This window comes from Salmo trutta, chromosome 40, assembly GCF_901001165.1.
Source record: "Salmo trutta chromosome 40, fSalTru1.1, whole genome shotgun sequence".
In the NCBI taxonomy this organism is placed as follows: domain Eukaryota; kingdom Metazoa; phylum Chordata; class Actinopteri; order Salmoniformes; family Salmonidae; genus Salmo; species Salmo trutta.
Genome location: NC_042996.1, coordinates 15,255,456 through 15,276,849, shown reverse-complemented (window position 1 = coordinate 15,276,849; position 21,394 = coordinate 15,255,456). Strand labels below are relative to the sequence as shown.

The 21,394-nt window shown below is 45.8% G+C and overlaps 1 protein-coding gene across 8 annotated transcripts in view; it reads right to left on the bottom strand.

The window, feature by feature from the left end:
• Window positions 1-21,394, bottom strand: part of LOC115180558 (filamin-C) — an 88,302-nt gene that overhangs the window by 50,205 nt on the left and 16,703 nt on the right. For all 8 annotated transcript variants that reach the window (XM_029742732.1, XM_029742733.1, XM_029742734.1 and 5 more), the window contains exon 2: window positions 4,697-4,945. In XM_029742732.1, coding sequence (XP_029598592.1) covers window positions 4,697-4,945 — 249 coding nt within the window. The remainder of the gene's footprint in view (window positions 1-4,696; window positions 4,946-21,394) is intronic.

The following is a 21,394-nucleotide window of genomic DNA, read 5'->3' as shown; positions in this document are numbered from 1 at the left end:
GGACAACAGTACACAGAGAATCAACATAGCTACATCCACTACGATTCACTATAACCTTGACAACAACTGCCAAACCATGTTTACCCGCAATACTTTGCCTCTACAGTAGAGACACGTAGAGACAAGCAAGAGTGAGCTGGTCAATGCTTAGAGAGCGGTGAGTTACTTTTTTCCTGATGTCCGACTGTGGGTCACTTTAAACAAAGCTGACGCACACACATACACACACACACACAATGCAGCTTATAGGATTATCAGGGAGTGACGTGAGGATGAGAGATGTAGGAAGCCTCAGACGACATACAAACACAGAGTGTCATCACTACAGAGTTCTCTATCCACCAACCTGGTCTCAGCATTTTGTACCTTTTTGTACGTAAATCCGAGACACTACATTTAGTATGATATGTTACGTTTAATATGGCATGCATTCATTTGTGGATGTCCATCATCCATTTCGTATGATATGCTATGAATGACAATTGGTATGATATGTTACGAATTTGCAAAGCGTACAATATGTTACAAATTTCCAAAACATACAACATGTTATGAATTTGCAAAACGTAAGATATATTACGAATTCTAATTTGCTGTGGTTAATGGTAGCTAGGTGGTTATCACTAACATTAGCTAGCTGGCTAACGTTAGCAAGTTTAGGGGTTAGGATTAAGGTTAGGGTTAGGGGAAGGGTTAGCCAACATGCTAAGTAGTTGCAAAGTAGCTAAAAAGTAGTAAGAAGCTGAAAAGTTGCTAAAATGCTGAAGTTGTTCGTGATGAGATTTGAACACGCAACCTTTGCGTTACTAGACATTCGCATTGTATGCCCACCCATCCATCAAGACCAAGCACCCTCCTTTCTTTTTTTTTTAAGTAACCTTCTGTCTTATGTAACCATATCAAACGTAACATACAGTATAATACTAATTTGAGTGTCCAGGATTTACATGTGCTATGTTACGTCTAGTCTATGAGACCAGGCTGTATCCACAGACTGTGGAACGGGAAAGAGGGCTCAGCACTACTCAATGTGACAGAGTGGTTTGTTGTTTTTTACTGTTGTTTCGCCCACCTCAGTATATGGCAATACATTTTCCATAAGTTTCATTAGCTGTCATCTAGAATGTTCTCAGCTCAGTGTGGCTTCCTTGCGCAAACCCCACTACTGCCTGGAGCCGTATGAAAACAGAGGTGTGAGGCAAAAGGATACTAAACAAATACATGGCAGAGAGTGAGTGTGTGAGGGGTCTCTTGGCGATTTTGAAAAACTAACCGGAGAGGAACATAAATCCCCAAAGCATTCTCCCACACTGCCAAAGAGCTGTACCTGACCCTCATATTTGTTTGTGTTCCATAAACACACACACACACACACCATCATACACTCAATGCACACGCACAACTCAAAATGGGTCATTATGTTTAATGAGCCCTGTACAGCTGGCCAGTAGTATAAACTAGTACCTTTTTCAACCAACTCATACCTGTTTAATGTGCCTCTTTTAGGCTGAGGTGTGATTTACTGGCCCTGGGGGGTCTGTGACCAGGTAGTGTGAGGGTGAGAGAGGGCCATTCAGAGGGGGTGGATAGAGGGGTGTGTCGGGTAAAATCTGATGGGTAACATTTCACTCTGAGGAGAGGGGATCAACCTCAGGATAGGATGCTGTGTTAACGTTGCTGTGGAATCGTGTGTGTATGTGTGTGTGTGTGTGTGTGTGTGTGCGTGCGTGTGTGTGTGTGTGTGTGTGTGTGTGTGTGTGTGTGTGTGTGTGTGTGTGTGTGTGTGTGTGTGTGTGGTGTGTGTGTGTGTGTGTGTGTGTGTGTGTGTGTGTCCAAACCCTCTCCGTTCCCTGTTGCTTAATCCTGGCTTATTGTTGTATTCTAGTGTAAATATACCGTTGGACAAGGCATGGACTCAAGCCACGAGCAAACCTTTCCTTAATTTACGGACAATACGCTTTACTTTCACTGTTTTACTGTCCGCCCTTACTTCTAACAGAGAGGCCTCTGCCTTGTTCCTGTTGCTCCTTAACAACATACATGAGTACACACACACACACACACACACACACACACACACACACACAATAATGTGTTTGGCAGGAAATGCGGCATGCTACATGTGTTTTCACTTATTGAGTTCCTCGCTGCTGTGTTCTCTACTCTGACACTCTCCATGCTGTTACAACAGCCAGAAACCCACTGCCTCCACACTGCAGTCTGCAGCACACCCATCTCCAGCGCCTTGCGGGGAAGGGGTTTGGCTGAATCAGGGGAACTCGAGGTGTCGGGACCAATTAACTACGCTGTAGAGGCTAGCAGGTCTGAGAGCAGTTTGAGTTTCACACAAAACAGTTATTATATTTTACATTTACATTTTAGTCAGTTAGCAGACGCTCTTATCCACAGTGACGTACAGTTGGTGCATCTTAAGATAGCTAGGTGAGGCAATCGTAGTAAGTACATTTTAGGCACATCATAAGTACAATCGTAGGCACATATCACAATCGTAGTAAGTACATTTTCCCTCATTGAAGAAGTTATCAGCAAAGGCAATGGTAGTAGGAAAAGAAAAGTACAATGTTGTTTTTATGCTCTACTGTATGTGTCACATTTCTTGCTAATGGGTGAACGGTCCTGAATGTTACATTTTGTGCTGACAAGAGAAGAGGGCCGCGTTTTGGCTGCCCTAAGCGAGATTTGGTTGGGGGGCCCCTTGCAAGATTTGTTTTTTCCAGGGATGGAGAGAAAATGTTGCATTTTCAAAGCTAATTCCCTGCAGTTCTACATATTTTGCCATGAATTACGAGTGGCTAACAAAATCAATGGGGTCCCACTGGAGGTCAGGGCCCCTGAGCACGGGCCTAGTGGCAGTCCGTAGTCTGCATATAGGCAGAGGTGTCACTGCGAGAGAAGGTGAAAGAATTGAACTTTGCCCTAACGCTATGTGTACTGTGACTGTATAGCTTGTTCTGGATCTATCAGTACGAATGCGAGTGAGTGCAGAGAGAAACAGAGCCCTGTACGGTCAAAGCCTAGAATAAAACCTGCTAGTTAGTCCTGCTCAGTGTCAGAGATTTGTGTAACCGCAGTGTAAACACTACTAATACAGACACCTAGACCATAAACACACACTCACCCTGAAAAGCAGAAATGTACACACACACACAAACATACACACACACACATGATTAGGCACGTACACCATAAACGCACATGTAAAGCACAAACACACACACACACACACACGCTCTGTGACTCCGCTGCTCTGGGTAAGTGAATTAGACAGGCTCAGCATGGGGGAGAATGGAGTCGTTGTTTGTTTATTGTTCCCCCACCTTAGCCTCTCTCCAACACACTTCTCAACTTCCTGCCTGAGCAAACACACTTTGCCATGCACACAAACACGCATAGACACACACTCAGAAGCATCCAAACACATGAAAACAAATAAAGCACACCTTCACACATTGGCTCTCTCTCACACGCACACGCACACTCACACTCACACACCTACAAAAGACAAACACCTATACACACATACAGACACTCAGCAAACAAAAAGACAGCGCACATCAGTTCTTTGCTTCATTTCTCTGGAGTAACTAACTCTGTGAACCTATTAATACCATTCCACTCATCTGGTCTCACACCATTTGTACAAACACAGGATTAGAGGCTCTGTGGAACAAGACATGTCTCCTGACCCGAGGTCAGTCTGAGTTCCCCTTGGAACCATGTCTTAGAAAGCCTTACTGCCTGCCAGGAGCCTAGTCCAAATTAGTAGAGGCCTTCACCGAGAGAGCCAAGCCTAGAGTTATGAAACCTTCCCCAGCGGGGATCACTCTATCTAGGGCAGTTGTCGGGCAAGTCCCCCTGGCTAGGCCCTGATGACCCTGATCTCTAATTACCGGCTATGTACTATCTATCTCTCTGTGGTTTGGGGATTCTAAATGTCTCCGTTTTTTGGTTACCCCCCTACACTCCTCCTCCTCATCCTCCTCCTCCTCTCTCTTTCCCTCATTCTTGTCTCATCAGATAGTTTTATAATGACGAAACGGCTGGTTCTGATTAAGAGTTAGGGGTGGTAGGGGAGAGCATACGGAAGACACACCTCCCATTCTGGTTCCTCTAGGTCTCCCCTTCTCTGATGTGAAGTTGTGCAGTTCAGGAATATTGCTTATTGAATGCAGCTTGTATTATTTTTGGCCTCATCCATTCATACGTAGCGCCCACATCCCCACCTTGAATAGGATCTTCTCATTGATGTCGTGCTCTATGGTAGCCCCTGCACCATAACCTCTACCCCCCACCCCACAGAACATGCCATGCATACACTCACCAAAAATAAACATTCTCATTGTCTTCAACCAAGGCCCCCAGTTAGTACATAACCCTTACCCCTGACCTGGACTCATTAGTGTTTCAACAAGACTGTTTCAAAAACACAATAAATAACTGGAGTTTCTCTGGAACTTCTCTGTGACACATACTTGGAATTATGGCTGAGGTTAGTGTTTAGAGTACTGTGAATAGTATGGACGATTAATCAACCCTCAAACAGCTCTCAAATTCGTTACAACCTGGAAGACTACTGTCAACAAATGAATGTTCAGATCTTGGATCAGCTCTTACAAAGCTCTTGCAGTTCTTACAGATTGACAATCTGAACTCAAACTGCTCCTCAAAGCCTTACCTGGGGCACAGTTGTCAACCAGGGCTCCCAGAGCCTTGCCGTCCCTCCAGTCACGATGAAAGTTGTTGATGGGCAGCTGGGGCACCTTGTTCTGGATCCATCCCAGCAGCCTCTGCTTGGGGGTCAGCTTCTTGGCGTCCTCATCGTCCTCGTCCTCCCACATGGGCATTGAGATGGAGTAGTGCAGGATCAGAGTCCAGATCAGACCCAGGATAAGTTTCAGGTTCCCATCCACGATGGCCTTACTGTCTGTAAAGGGGAAAGGGGGAGAGAGGGGAGGGTTAAGGTCAGGTCATTTACTAAGGTACTGATACTGAATAAAGAACATAGTAATAGACTATGGTATTGCGCAAGAAAGCAATACTCCCATGAAAGCGATACTGGCCGCTATAAATTGGCTCCCCAGGTAACTTGAGTTTAACCTTTTACTGCAGTGGACTAAATCAGGGTCACACAGAGGGTTTCTTGGTAGTTTTAAACAAATCTACTTTGAGACAAAAGTACACACATCACACATGGTTATGGGCTTAAATTGAAGAATACACCTGTACCATGTCAGATATAGAGTTGAAATGTATTCCATTTTGAGTTTGCATTCCAATATTACACTTCATATACATCACAGACCACTGAAATATATCAAAACCGCTTGACATAGAAACACCGGATTTTCAGTGGCTTATTAAAATATTAACAACATTCCACCTGTGAGGCCACCAGGTCATTTGATTGGAGGAAAGGGCTACGCCCTCTGCCATATACAGTTACAACTTAACAGACAAACTGGGGAGCAGATTAGGTCTAGCCCTAACCCTTTGTGTGGGGCCTCTACCACACACACACACACACACACTCACACACACACACACACACACGCACACGCACATACACACACACAAACACTACTGCACTAGCGCCATCTGATCGTTCTGTTCTAAAGAGAAGCAGTGTGTTGTAGAATCATAATAACAGAGTTCTGGTGTCTGCCCTCGGCTTTCAGCTGCCTGGCACAACAACATCAACATCTGTGTTTACTCTGCTTTTATGAGAATCTGGCTGCCCCAGCCTGACTGCCACGGTGATCACTTTACTAGGGAGATCACACATAAGGCGGCAGGGGGAGATGGTAGGGGGGATTACCAGGGAGATCACACACAAGGCGGCAGGGGGAGATGGTAGGGGGGATTACCAGGGAGATCACACATAAGGCGGCAGGGGGAGATGGTGGGGGGGATTACCAGGGAGATCACACATAAGGCGGCAGGGGGAGATGGTGGGGGGGATTACCAGAGAGATCACACACAAGGCGGCAGGGGGAGATGGTAGGGGGGATTACTAGGGAGATCACACATAAGGCGGCAGGGGGAGATGGTGGGGGGGATTACCAGGGAGATCACACATAAGGCGGCAGGGGGAGATGGTAGGGGGGATTACCAGGGAGATCACACATAAGGCGGCAGGGGGAGATGGTGGGGGGATTACCAGGGAGATCACACATAAGGCGGCAGGGGGAGATGGTGGGGGGAATTACCAGGGAGGTCACACATAAGGCGGCAGGGGGAGATGGTGGGGGGGGATTACCAGGGAGATCACACATAAGGCGGCAGGGGGAGATGGTGGGGGGGATTACCAGGGAGGTCACACATAAGGCGGCAGGGGAGATGGTGGGAGGGATTACCAGGGAGATCACACATAAAGCGGCAGGGGGAGATGGTGGGGGGGATTAGGCAATGGAATCACTCTAGGACTCCTCAGACATCGTCTTCATCATACTGATGTTTACTCTTCGCTTCCTGCTGCGATCCATTTGTCTTGTCTAGTTGGATGATCCCTCACACATACAAGCACATTGGGGTGGCAGGTAGCCTAGTGGTTAGAGCGTTGGGCCAGTAACCGAAAGGTTGCTGGATTGAATCCCCGAGCTGACAAGGTAAAAATCTGTTGTTCTGCCCCTAAGCAAGGCAGTGTTCCCTGGGCACCGAAGATGTGGATGTTAAAATTAGGCAGCCCCCCCACACCTCTCTGATTCAGAGGGGTTGGGTTAAATGAGGAAGACACATTTCAGTTGAAGGCATTCAGTTGTACAACTGACTAGGTATCCCCCTTTCCCTTGGATTGTGTATGCGTTACTGCAGGATCTGGAGCAGTGGGAGTTTGGGGTGTACGTCATGTGTTTGTGTGTCTGTTTCCTGACTGACTGTACACATTCAGCTGGGCCAGACTCATCTGAGGATTTTCCCATCTCTCATGACAATATTCAGGTCTACATTAATCTCTGTGTTGTCTAAAAGTGTTTACTGCTAGTACTGCTAGTACTGCTAGTACTGCTAGTACTGCTAGTACTGCTAGTACTGCTAGTACTGCTAGTACTGCTAGTACTGCTAGTACTGCTAGTAACAGCACTAGGCTACATCTAACATGTAGCTGTAAAGTATTAACCAAGCTAGACAGAGGACAGAGCTGTGTGTCAGTGCTACACACTTCTATCGAGAACCTAAAATGGTTATTCGGCTGTCCCCATAGGAGAATCCTTTTAAGAACCTTTTTTGGTGCCAAATAGAACCCTTTCGGTTCCAGGTAGAACCCTTTTGGGTTCCATGTAGGTTCTCCTATGGGGACAACCAAAGAACCCTTTTGGAACCCTTTTTTCTAAGAGTGTACTGAAACTGGATGCCATTTAACCATAGGTAAATGAAATGAGGTCAGTTTAAATGAAACACAGACACACATAAATACAGAGTCAAACACACATACCGAACACACATACATGGAATTTAAAAAAATGACAGAGGTCCCCTACGGCCCGACTTATCTGTCTAATTGTCTGAGCGTTTTTATGCGCCGACTGAATGGAAGCTGATAATTGTCAGAGACCGAGTCAAGACCGAGACACTCAGTATGTGGTCTCCAGACCACACAACTTCTCAAATCTCCAGCCAAACTCCTCAACATGACTCCACGCAGCAGACAAGCACACTGACAGAGGCATTTCCTTCCTCTTCTCTTCCCTCTCTTCCTTTCCTTACATTCTTTTCCCCTCCTTTCACTCCTACATAGAATCCAGGTCAGGATGTTTTCAGCATACACCCTGCTATGGATCTTAATATTAACTATGAAAGAAAGAATCTCTGAAAACCTCATGTTTTCCCTGTTCACCATGTTACGGGTATCTGGTTTCTCCCATCTGAGGTTTGGGGGATTGGACTTTCTGGGAATGGAGCCACGGAGGCTCTGTGTGGGACTCAGCATCCCGGGGGTGTTTGTGAATGCTCTATGAGTAGGGCTGTGGCAGTCACGAAATTTCGTCAGCCGGTGATTGTCAAGCAAATAACTGTCGGTCTCACGGTAATTGACCGTTAATTAACACAAACACATTTAGCATCTCCAGGCTCCCACACACAGCCTACAAGACACTGATGCTGACCTTTGGAACATCTACACTTTAAAAAGTCTAATAAATCCATGTATTATATCCTACACCTGCACAATAAATCCATTATTTATTTTAGACAGGTCTAAAGAAGCATGATATGAAGAAAATGTAATGTATTTCAGAAGAATCTATTTCAGAAGAAATCTATTTCAGAAGAACAGCATACTCTGAGTTGTCCTTATGTCCTTATCTGGCTATTCTAAATGGCTGTGGGCTACACTAGTTAATTTAGCAGACAAGATTTGCTTAGAATTCCATGGCATTAATTGATAGTGTGAAAAATACAATTGAAGAAAGCTGAATAAAATAGAAAGGATATTTTCTCCAAACAATGAAGGAAGTGCGCACATGCGGTTATTCTGTGTTGAGTGGTTAACAAAGAAATAGGTACTCCTATATGCTTAATTTAGAGTTATTCATGTAACTTTAGTTATGCTACAAACGTTGAACTATATGTTTTGATTTTTAATACATTGTAAGGCTGCATGATGAGACTCTAATGATGATTTTTTTAAAGTCGCTTGAAAGGTATGAGCTCTGCTTTGTTTTTTTTGTGCAGACTGTACACACTATATCAGTCACTCATTCACAATTTGACAAGCACTTGGTAATTGCCTAGAATTTCACAGCAGCATCCCCTTTGTGTGGCCATAATGCACCCCAAAAAAATCCATGCCTTTTGCAGCCAGTAGCTGCTGTGCGCTTCTCCATCACGTGATCGGGTCTTTCTCACAGGCTACAAGTGAAGACAGATACATCGGGGACGCAACAGCGCATTCTTATCCAATTCCGAGGTGCATATTGAAGATATTGGCGGAACTATGCACATTAACTTTTCATCAGCCAACAATATGAGTAGGCTTAAAGAACAGCAAAAGTGCAAGCCTATGTCAATCTACTATCCCCCATTGTACAAAGGTAGACCAATTCTGTTCTGTGCGATAAATAAATATTCCAAACATAGTCTGGGAAAGTTGTGGGATGCTATAGATGTCACAGCTATCCTTGATAGCAGGAAAGGGTAGAGTCAAGTGCAGGAGACTGAGGTCCGTTTGAACAGATGTTTAATAATCCCCGATAAATAAAGTGCGCCACAAGGCAGGGTGCACAGAATATCAGACCGGTAGGACAGCTCCAAAATACAAAACACACGGGGCTGGCAACCCTAATGCCTAAATCCAAAAATACGCGGCGTGACTGAAGCAGCGCAAAATGCCGACTATCACAAAGAACATGACATGAAACAATCCCGCACTAATTCCCAAACAAAAAGGACAAACTAAATACCCCCCCACTAATGACTAACAAGGAACAGGTGCGGACCTAGACAGACAAAACCAAAAGACACAGAAACGTAGATCGGTGGCAGCTAGTAGGCCGGCGACGACGACAGCCGAGCACCACCCGACCGGGGAGGGGCGCCACCTTCTGTGGACGCTGTGACAATAGATCCAAAATTAATACAACCACTAGCATCCTGAAAACTTTTTTACTCCATGTGGCTGACGCAACAGATCAAAATGTTGCTAAACTATTAGGTTATTTCTTCACATTATAAGCGCAGCAATGCGCACATGGTAGTAGGCTATAAGAGTGAATGTTCCATTAGCAGAAAACACCATTATCAAAAGTGCAATTATGCATGTAATGCTTTTATTATAAAGGTGCATTTTTATGGTGAAAATGATCTTCCCCAAACTTGAAACTGCTTATGTATGCCAGTTAAGCTCTACACCCCTTGTAAAGCGGATTAATGTGCTTAATTTTAAGTTATTCGGCCACTTTAGTTGTTATACAAACCTTATTAAAACATATTGGCCTACGGGCTAAGCTACAAGAGATGTGCGACTATGATTAAAAAAAGTTGCAAAAAAAGGCTTTGTTTCTTAAGTTGGGCATCATTCACAAGTGATAATATATAATTCACATGTGATCAAATCAAATCAAATCAAAGTTTATTTGTCATGTGCCGAATACAACAGTTGTAGACCTTACAGTGAAATGCTTACTTACAGGCTCTAACCAATAGTGCGAAGAAAAAAAAGGTATGTGTGTGTGTGTGGGTGTGTGTGTGTGTGTGTGTGTGTAGGTAAGTAAAGAAATAAAACAACAGTAAAAAGACATTTGAAAATAAGAGTAGCAAGGCTATATACAGACACCGGTTAGTCAGGATTATTGAGGAAGTATGTACATGTGGGTATGGTTAAAGTGACTATGCATATATGATGAACTGAGAGTAGCAGTAGCGTAAAAAGAGGGGTTGGCGGGTGGTGGGACACAATGCAGATAGCCCGGTTAGCCAATGTGCGGGAGCACCGGTTTGGTCGGCCCAATTGAGGTAGTATGTACATGAATGTATAGTTAAAGTGACTATGCATATAAGATAAACAGAGAGTAGCAGAGGGGGGGCAGGGGGAGGGCACATAATGCAAATAGTCCGGGTAACCATTTGTTCAGGAGTCTTATGGCTTGGGGGTAAAAACTGTTGAGAAGTCTTTTTGTCTTAGACTTGGCACTCCAGTACCGCTTGCCATGCGGTAGTAGAGAGAACAGTCTATGACTGGGGTGGCTGGGGTCTTTGACAATTTTATGGGCCTTCCGCTGACACCGCCTGCTGTAGAGGTCCCGTATGGCAGGCAGCTTTGCCCCAGTGATGTACTGGGCCGTACGCACTACCCTCTGAAGTGCCTTGCTGTCGGAGGCCGAGCAATTGTCGTACCAGGCAGTGATGCATCCGGTCAGGACGCTCTCAATGTTGCAGCTGTAGAACATTTTGTGGATCTCAGGACCCATGCCAAATCTTTTTCGTTTCCTGAGGGGGAATAGGCTTTGTCGTGCCCTCTTCACAACTGTCTCGGTGTGTTTGGACCATTCTAATTTGCTGTTGATGTGGACACCAAGGAATTTGAAGCTCTCAACCTGCTCCACTACAGCCCCATCGATGAAAATGGGGAAGTGCTCGGTGCTCCTTTTCCTGTAGTCCACAATCATCTCCTTAGTCTTGGTTACGTTGAGGGATAGGTTGTTATTCTGGCACCACCCGGCCAGGTCTCTGACCTCCTCCCTATAGGCTGTCTCGTCGTTGTCGGTGATCAGGCCACTGTTGTGTCGTCAGCAAACTTAATGATGGTGTTGGAGTCATGCCTGGCCATGCAGTCGTGGGTGAACAGGGAGTACAGGAGGGGACTGAGCACGCACCCCTGGGGAGCTCCAGTGTTGAGGATCAGCGTGGCAGATGTGTTGCTACCTACTCTCACAACCTGGGGGCGGCCCATCAGGAAGTCCAGGATCCAGTTGCAGAGGGAGGTGTTTAGTCCCAGGATCCTTAGTGATGAGCTTTGAGGGTACTATGATGTTGAACGCTGAGCTGTAGTCAATGAATAGCATTCTCACATAGGTGTTCCTTTTGTCCAGGTGGGAAAGGGCAGTGTGGAGTGCAATAGAGATTGCATCATCTGTGGATCTGTTTGGGCGGTATGCAAATTGGAGTGGGTCTAGGGTTTCTGGGATAATGGTGTTGATGTGAGCCATTACCAGCCTTGCAAATTGGAGTGGGTCTAGGGTTTCTGGGATAATGGTGTTGATGTGAGCCATTACCAGCCTTTCAAAGCACTTCATGGCTACGGACGTGAGTGCTACGGGTCTGTAGTTATTTAGGCAGGTTGCCTTTGTGTTCTTGGGCACAGGGACTATGGCGGTCTGCTTGAAGCATGTTGGTATTACAGACTCAATCAGGGACATGTTGAAAATGTCAGTGAAGACACCTGCCAGTTGGTCAGCACATGCCCGGAGCAAATGTCCTGGTAATCCATCTGGCCCCGCAGCCTTGTGAATGTTGACCTGTTTAAAGGTCTTACTCACGTCGGCTACGGAGAGCATGATCACACAGTCGTCCGGAACAGCTGATGCTCTCATGCATGCCTCAGTGTTGCTTGCCTCGAAGCGAGCATAGAAGTGATTTAGCTCGTCTGGTAGACTCTTGTCACTGGGCAGCTTGCGGTTGTGCTTCCCTTTGTAGTCTGTAATAGTTTGCAAGCTCTGCCACATCCGACGAGCGTCGGAGCCATTGTGGTATGATTCAATCTTAGCCCTGTATTGACGCTTTGCCTGTTTGATGGTTCGTCGCAGGGCATAGCGGAATTTCTTGTATGTTTCCGGGTTAGAGTCCCGCACCTTGAAAGCGGCAGCTCTACCCTTTAGCTCAGTGCAAATGTTGCCTGTAATCCATGGCCTCTGGTTGGGGTATGTACGTACAGTCACTGTGAGGACGACGTCCTCAATGCACTTATTGATAAAGCCAGTGACTGATGTGGTGTATTCCTCAATGTCATCGAAAGAATCCCGGAACATGTTCCATTCTGTGATAGCAAAACAGTCCTGTAGGTTAGCATCTGCTTCATCTGACCATTTTTTATAGACCGAGTCACTGGTGCTTCCTGCTTTAATTTTTGCTTGTAAGCAGGAATCAGGAGGATAGAGTTGTGGTTGTATTTACCAAATGGAGGGCGAGGGAGAGCTTTGTACGCGTCTCTGTGTGTGGAGTACAGGTGATCTAGAATTTTTTTCCCTCTGGTTGCACATTTAACATGTTGATAGAGATTTGGTAGAACTGATTTAAGTTTCCCTGCATTAAAGTCTCCGGCCACTAGGAGCGCCGCCTCTGGGTGAGTGGTTTCCTGTTTGCTTATTTCCTTATACAGCTGGCTGAGTGCGGTCTTAGTGCCGACATCTGTCTGTGGTGGTAAATAAACAGCCACAAAAAGTATAGCTGAGAACTCTCTAGGCAAGTAGTGTGGCCTGCAATTTATTACAATATACTCTACTTCAGGCGAGCAAAATCTAGAGACTTCTTTAGATTCCGTGCACCAGCTGTTGTTTACAAATATGCACAGACCGCCCCCCTCGCCCCCCTCGTCTTCTTAGGAGTGTGCTGTTCTATCCTGCCGGTGCAGCGTGTATCCCGCTAGCTGAATATCCATGTCGTCATTCAGCCACGATTCCGTGAAAAATAGGATATTACAGTTTTTGATGTCCCGTTGGTAGGATATTCGTGATCGGACCTTGTCTAGTTTATTGTCCAATGATTGCACATTGGCGAGTAATATTGATGGTAACGGCAGCTTTCCTAGTTGCCTTCTTCGGGTCCGGATGAGGCATCCCGCTCTTCTTCCTCTGCGTCGCTTCCTTTTGCGAATAATTGGGATGTCTGCCCTGTGGGGTGTTTAGAGAATATCGTGTGAGTCCTGCTTGCTGCTGCTGTTGTTGTTGTTGAAAAAATCTTTGTCTAATCCGAGGTGAGTGATCGCTGTCCTGATATCTAGAAGCTCTTTTCTGCCGTGATAGGCTAATATTGGCACCCATCAGACTATTCTTGATTTAATCTTGTCTTTACATATACTAAATATTATATGTGTGAAATCTGTTTTTATTTAGAATGGACCATTATCATGCACCTGTATCGAAACAGGGGCTGTGGGGAAAAAATACATGTAATTTATGCACTTAAATTGCAAACGCTTTTCCACATGGTTTATTTTCATGGCAGCCAGGTAGGCTATACTCCTGTTGTAAATATAAGCAATGTGCTTAATATTAGGAAAGTTGAGAAATAAATATAGCAGGTCTCTACTAAAAAGAGGAGTATCAGCTTTCTATTCCTATTTTTAGTAGAGGCCATCACTCTGTTTTTTTGTGCAAAATGTTGCGCAACATGAGCTCATGGGCCCTCATGAAGTGTTTGATTAGATTTTCAAATACATTTGCATTGATGTCAGAGTAATTAGAGGGACAATAGAGTGCTGAGTACCAGGCAGTTAGCAAGTTTGGCAGGCTACTAATGACCATCAGCAGCATCAGAGCTTGGAGAAGCCTAATTACCGTACCGTGACTAAACGGTCATGTGGAATTTGACTGCCTTCATAACTCGTGACCACCAGTGTGGCGGTAGTATGGTCATCGCAACAGCCCTATCTATGAGTTGGTCCAGTCAAGTAAGTACAGGGGGTATAAGGTTGGGGGTTGGTGGGGAGGTGAGGGGGGGTTGTATTTAGGGATGGCTAGTAATTTGGGCTTGGACCATAGGGGAAAAGGGGAAAGAGGTTTTGAATTGGAGGACAGAGTAGAAGGACTGTTGGGAGGAGGTGTGGGGCAGAGGAGGTTGGGGTGAGAAGCTATAGGAGGACAGGCTCATTATAATGTCTGGAATGGAATAAATGGAACGGTATCAAACATATGGAAATCAAATGTTTGTCTCTGTTCCATACATTCCATACCATCTATTACAATGAGCCTGTCCTCCTAGAGCTCCTCCCGCCAGCCTCCTCTGGTGTGGGGATAGGAGTTTTCAGTAGTTGGGGTAGTTTGAGGTTAGTGGAAATGGTAGGCTAGGGGGGAGTGTTATTGAGAGCTAGGACAGATGTAGAAAGATTGATATCATTGGCTGATGGTCTCCATTTTAGCTCAGCGAGGGGGCAGTTTCATGTTTCATTCAGTCTGCAAGGTGCTGAGAGCAGATCAGCACTAACAAACCCTGCAGAGCGGTGCTACTGCACCAGCAACACACCAGAAAGAGAGGACCCCTCAGGTATACTTTGCCCGTTTAAAAAAGGCAGGACTTTACATTGACACTCTCCCAGTCTGACACTTCTGTTTCAGCACTCCTGAGAGAGTACTAAACACACATACGCACGCACACACACACACACACACACACACATATCACACATGCGATAAGAGAGAGCGATGTTGATTTAATCACTTCAGAGGTTTGGTCCTGGTCCAACATTTCAAAGCCTGATATTTCCGGCACTGGGGTGTGTAGGATCTAACACACACTGGAGTCTATGGTGAGAGCCTCCTGGCTTGAACAGGGACACTCCTATAGGACTGCGTCAGAATGGTCAGCGCGTGCATTCATGTGTGTCCTACTGTATTGGGAGGGGACATTACCCAGGCTCCCCGGCTCAGTAGTCTCACCTGTCAACAAGACTGTCACCCTGTCAACACTTGCAATGTTTTTTTTTACATTTCTGGACAGTTAATAACGACCCTTCGCATTGGACCACTACACCTCCACTACTTTGAATTGATCTTGGAAAACTGCCTCGTCTAATCTTACTCGACAAAACAAAATGTTTCCTCGTAACTTGAAGTTGAACTCCGCAAACAAACAGCTTGCAAACAACAGCCGGTGTTGATGACATGGTCCTGGAATCCAGCAGGATCAAACGCAACATGCATGGAAGAACAAACAGCGGGAAAGAACAACAAACACATGACTTAAAGGCTTGGGGAAAAGGAAAGGGCATTTGGAGGGAGAGGGAGGGGGACAGAATTCCGAACTGGAGCTGGGATGGGGAATGAGAATGTTTTCTGAACATTTCCAGAGGGGTCAGACAGAGGTTGAAATTGGGGGGTATTGACGGGAAAGATGAATTTGGCCCTGTCGACAAGTGTGTGTCCGTGTGTGAGGCATCAGTGTCTCTGGAGTCAAGGCATTAGTGTGTGATTAAACGCCTCCCTCTCTCAGCCTCATGGCACCTGGCCTGGCCCTGCCTTTACAATATCTACTCTCTGTACAGGAGATAAGCGGTGTGTCTCCCACACTCATTCAAACCATCCTGTGCCATTCACCAACCACACTGCCACATGGAGTGAAGAGAGATATATAGAGCAGAGGGTGAGAATAGAGGGCATCCAATAGCTCACACTAACCCACTTCAGTTCCTCCACTAGAGCAGTAAAGCACAAAAGTACTAAGTTGCTAAAATGATTTGCTGTCTCTGTCTCTCTCTCTCTCTCTCTCTCTCTCTCTCTGGATCACACAATTCTCTCTCCATCCTCCCTTTCCCTCTGTCTTCATTTTCCTCTTTATCTTTCTGGCATATTCTGTTACTCCCCAAACACATCTCACTTTCTCACTCTCTCTCGCTCCCTCTCCCTATTTCTTCCTCCCTCTCTCTCTCTCTCTCTCTCTCTCTCTCTCTCTTTCTCCCCCTCTCTCCCTGTTGTAAGTCATTGCTCAGAGACACAAAGCCCTGATGTCAGAACTTCATGCATAACACATTTTCATTTTCTCCAGTTGGACTGGGGGTGTTGGGGGGGGGGGGAATGTGGCCTTTCCGCCCAGTACCAATTGTTTCGCCTCCATCTCGGAGCAAAGTGACCTTTAAGGCTTCGATTGGCTCTAGTGTCGGGACTCACTGTTTGTCTGGTTACCCCGGGCAACGCCAAACTGTAACCCACTCTAACTGACGCTGACTATAGCACTCTAACGGGCGTACAGCCTTCGCAGGAGAGGTTGTGCTAAAACAAGCCCCTTGTTGTTACTGTGAAGGTGTCTGGCTCTAGTCCAGGTCTCATTCTTTCCTTTCCTCCGCTCTCTCTGTTTCCCTCTGTTTCTCTCTCTCGCTCTGTCTCTCTCTCTCTCAAGAAACAGACGTGAAGGGTCACCAGTGAGTAGGGTGGACAGAGCTGGCGTTTGGGCAGTGGCCCTTCAGGACCCAGCTCTCTGACTGGCAGATTGCTCCACTCTTTACTTCAGTCTATTATGGCTCTATAGTTGCTATGAAACACACTTGCACACATACATGCTGACATATAACCATGCTCACTGCACACTCACAATGCTCCACCAAATCACTGTGTATTTATTCCTTGTGACATTCATTCTATTTTTTATTACATTTATCTTTAACTCTGCATTGGAAGTAAGCAAGTAAACTGTTCGTCTACACCTGCTGTTTACGAAGCATGTGTCAAATAACATTGGATTGGATGTGATCTCAAGGGTAATGAAGACATGGGTCTTTATCAGACTGTGTGTTCTGATCTGTCAGCTCTGTCTCTAACATATAGAGAGCTAACACAGAGAGACTAATGCAGCTCAGACACCTGGCCTGTATGAGCCAGAACAGAACTACAGAAGGCCCGGTGAAAAGACGGATTTTCAACCAGTTTTGCTCAATGGGGGATAATGTAATATCAGCTGGAAGATACATTGATATATGGGCTAGATCAGACTTGTGGTGTGCATGTGTGTGTGAGTGTGGTGTGTGTGTGTGTGTGTGTGTGTGTGTGTGTGTGTGTGTGTGTGTGTGTGTGTGTGTGTGTGTGTGTGTGTGTGTGTGTGCGCGCATGCCTGCGTGTGTGTGTGTGTGTGTGTGTGTGTGTGTGTGTGTGTGTGTGTGTGTGTGTGCGTCCGTGCGCATGCCTGTGTGCGTGCGTGCGTACGTGTGTGTGTGTGTGTGTGTGTGTGTGTGTGTGTGTGTGCGTCCGTGCACATGCCTGTGTGCGTGCGTGCGTGCGTACGTGTGTGTGTGTGTGTGTGTGTGTGTGTGTGTGTGTGTGTGTGTGTGTGAGTGTGTGTGTGTGTGTGTGCGTGCGTGCGCGTGCCTGTGTGCGTGCGTGCGTGCGTGTGTGTGTGTGTGTGTGTGTGTGTGTGTGTGTGTGTGTGGGTATGGTGTGAGTAGGAATGATGGCACCACAGGGTGGGGGGGGGGATTCCATGAGGAAACAACACAGAACAGCTCCTGTTTCCTGTTAATGGGTTCACTTTCTCCTGGGGAACCATTTGACTGAAGCACAGCTTCAGACACTTCCTGTGTGCATAGTGCTGAGGTATCTAATCACTCTGCAGTGTTTTTTCCTGCAGATAACATCCACGTGTGTGTATGTGTCTAGCCCTGTCCTGATGTCCCAGTGATAAAGTGAGTGGATAGGGTTGAGTGAGTGAGTGAGTGAGTGAGTGAGTGAGTGAGTGAATAGAGTGAGTGGATAGAGTGAGTGGATAGAGTGAGTGAATAGAGTGAGTGAGTGAATAGAGTGAGTGGATAGAGCAAGTGAGTGAATAGAGTGAGTGAGTGAATAGAGTGAGTGAGTGGAGAGTGAGTGAGTGGATAGAGTGAGCGAGGGGATAGAGTGAGTGAGTGGATTGAGTGAGTGGATAGAGTGAGTGAGTGAATAGAGTGAGTGAGTGAATAGAGTGAGTAGATAGAGTGAGTGAGTAGGTGAGTGAGTGAGTGAGTGAGTGAGTGAGTGAGTAAGTGACTGAGTGAGTGAGGGAGTGAGTGAGTGAGTGAGTGAGTGAGTGAATGAGTGAGTGAGTGAGTGAGTGAGTGAGTGAGTGAGTGAGTGAGTGAGTGAGTGAGTGAGTGAGTGAGTGGATAGAGTGAGTGAGTGGATAGAGTGAGTGAGTGGATAGAGTGAGTGAGTGAGTGAGTGAGTGAGTGAGTGAGTGAGTGAGTGAGTGAGTGAGTGAGTGAGTGAGTGAGTGGATAGAGTGAGTGAGTGAGTGAGTGGATAGAGTGAGTGAGTGAGTGAGAGAGTGAGTGAGTGAGTGGATAGAGTGAGTGAGTGGATAGAGTGAGTGAGTGAGTGGATAGACTGAGTGTTCGACAGTTGAGCGGAGAGAGGGAAAAAGTGACCGTATCTCTCCAACAGGAGAAAGAAAGACAGAAAAAACAAATGACAGTGTGGAAGCGAGCCACTCAGACTCACATTTTCCACAGGATTTCCCAAAGACAATGTCCAAGGAAGAAAACACGCACAAACACACCAGCTGGAGCCAATGTCAAATAGTTGTTGGAGAGGGATTCCCAGGCGCAGTTTATAACAGACCCACACACATATATATACACACACACACACACACACACACACACACACACACACACACACACACACACACACACACACAGATAAATCCCTTTCCTTGGCATGAATTGCATATCTGCTTCTCTGAACAACGAAGGCTTGAAAGCCAGAGAAATGTACACAACGGTCAAGGGTTATGCTTATAAGACACACACTGAAGTAATGTGATTGAGCACTTCAATCCCTGAGAAGCAACCAAAGTCCCTTAGTGCACCAACACAGAGTATTCAACAAGCTCTCACAGTCTCAAGTCAGAATTTGAAATTCATCTATGTTTCTCAAACGTAAACTTTCCTTAGTTGTTCCGAACGTCAAATTTCAAAGTGTTTAAGGTTCAGTTTAGGAATTAACTCTGAATGGTTAAGGTAAGGGTTACGTTTTGGGATAGGCTTAAAATAACAATCTCAATAACAACTTCCTATTGAACACTCACTCTATCCACTCACTCTATCACTGGGACATCAGGACAGGCGAACACACATACAGAATCAAAGGCAGATCCTTACGCCCATCCGCCATCCCTGTCCACAACACCCTAACAAAACCCAAACCGACTTGAAGGTAACAGCGCTCACTGTTGCCCCTAGTAGCCGGTTTCCGCATCATCTCCCAATGTCCTCAGACATGGATGGACGTCGAATACTGACTTGTATGACGGGTGACCTGGCTGGAGTTTTACCCCTGCAGGCATAGGGTCCCCCATGTATCTCTGCCAGGCCTGAATAAACTGTTATTACTACAACCTTATGAATCAAAGCAGAGCTGAACTGTGACTGAGAGCCTCAGCTGACCAAACTCTCACCTTCTCTCTCACCACCTCATCAATTAAAGCCCTGTTAAATGCTATTATTCTCTCTCACCACCTCATCAATTAAAGCCCTGTTAAATGCTATTATTCTCTCTCACCACCTGATCAATTAAAGCCCTGTTAAATGCTATTATTCTCTCTCACCACCTCATCGATTAAAGCCCTGTTAAATGCCATTATTCTCTCTCACCACCTCATCAATTAAAGCCCTGTTAAATGCTATTATTCTCTCTCACCACCTCATCAATTAAAGCCCTGTTAAATGCTATTATTCTCTCTCACCACCTCATCAATTAAAGCCCTGTTAAATGCTATTATTCTCTCTCACCACCTCATCAATTAAAGCCCTGTTAAATGCCATTATTCTCTCTCACCACCTCATCAAGTAAAGCCCTGTTACATGCCATTATTCTCTCTCACCACCTCATCAAGTAAAGCCCTGTTAAATGCCATTATGGGAGGAGTACTGTATACAAACGCAGGGTTCAATCTACGAACAGATACATAGACTACACCATGGATAGGACCACACAAATACACACACACAATCACACACACAAACACACACACAGACACACAGACACACACACAGTCGCACATACACACAAACACCACACACACACACACACACACACACACACACACACACACACACACACACACACACACACACACACACACACACACACAGTCGCACATACACACAAACACCACACACACACACACACACACACACACACACACAGTCGCACATACACACAAACAAACACCACACACACAACATAGCAGATGCTCTAGCATCATACACACACACAAAAATGCACACGCACTCATACACCCCCCCCCCCCACACACACACACACACACACAGAGCACATGTCCTACCAGTGTGTAAGCAGGTAGTATACTCTGTTATGTGATGCCCAAATAAGGCCAGAAGTGTCCTGCTTCAAACTCAGAATCTCACCAGGACAAACAACACATGACCCTGTCTGACCTGAGTGATGGCCACAGACAAGAGGTCTGCCCACACACACACACAAACACACAAACACAAACACAAACAAACACACACACATACACACAAACACACACACACAAACACAAACAAACACACACACATACACACAAACACACACACACAAACAAACACACACACAAACACACACACACAAACACATACACACAAACACACACACACACACAAACACACAAACACAAACACAAACAAACACACACACATACACACAAACACACACAAACAAACACACACACAAACACACACACACAAACACATACACACAAACACACACACACAAACAAACATACACACACACACAAACAAACACACAAACACACACACGCAAACAAACATACACACACACACAAACTCAGTCCCGCATGCACAACCAACAGATACACACACAACATTCAGCCTCATCATCATCACACACACAATATGTATATCCTCCTTTACACAACAGAGACACATCGACACACACAAATCCAACATAATCACATAAAAACACACACACAAACACACACACAGGCCAGCTGACGACCTGTTGCATTCCTCCGACACACACAATAGGCCTTGGGGGCAGCTCCAGCAGCTGGATAAATGTGGGACGTGTAATTTAGGACTTTACAAAGGCCCAGTGCTATATAAAGACCACACACACACACACACACACACACACACACACACACACACACACACACACACACACACACACACACACACACACACACACACACACACACACACACACATCACCTGTGGCTTATAAAAGACTGAAGGGCC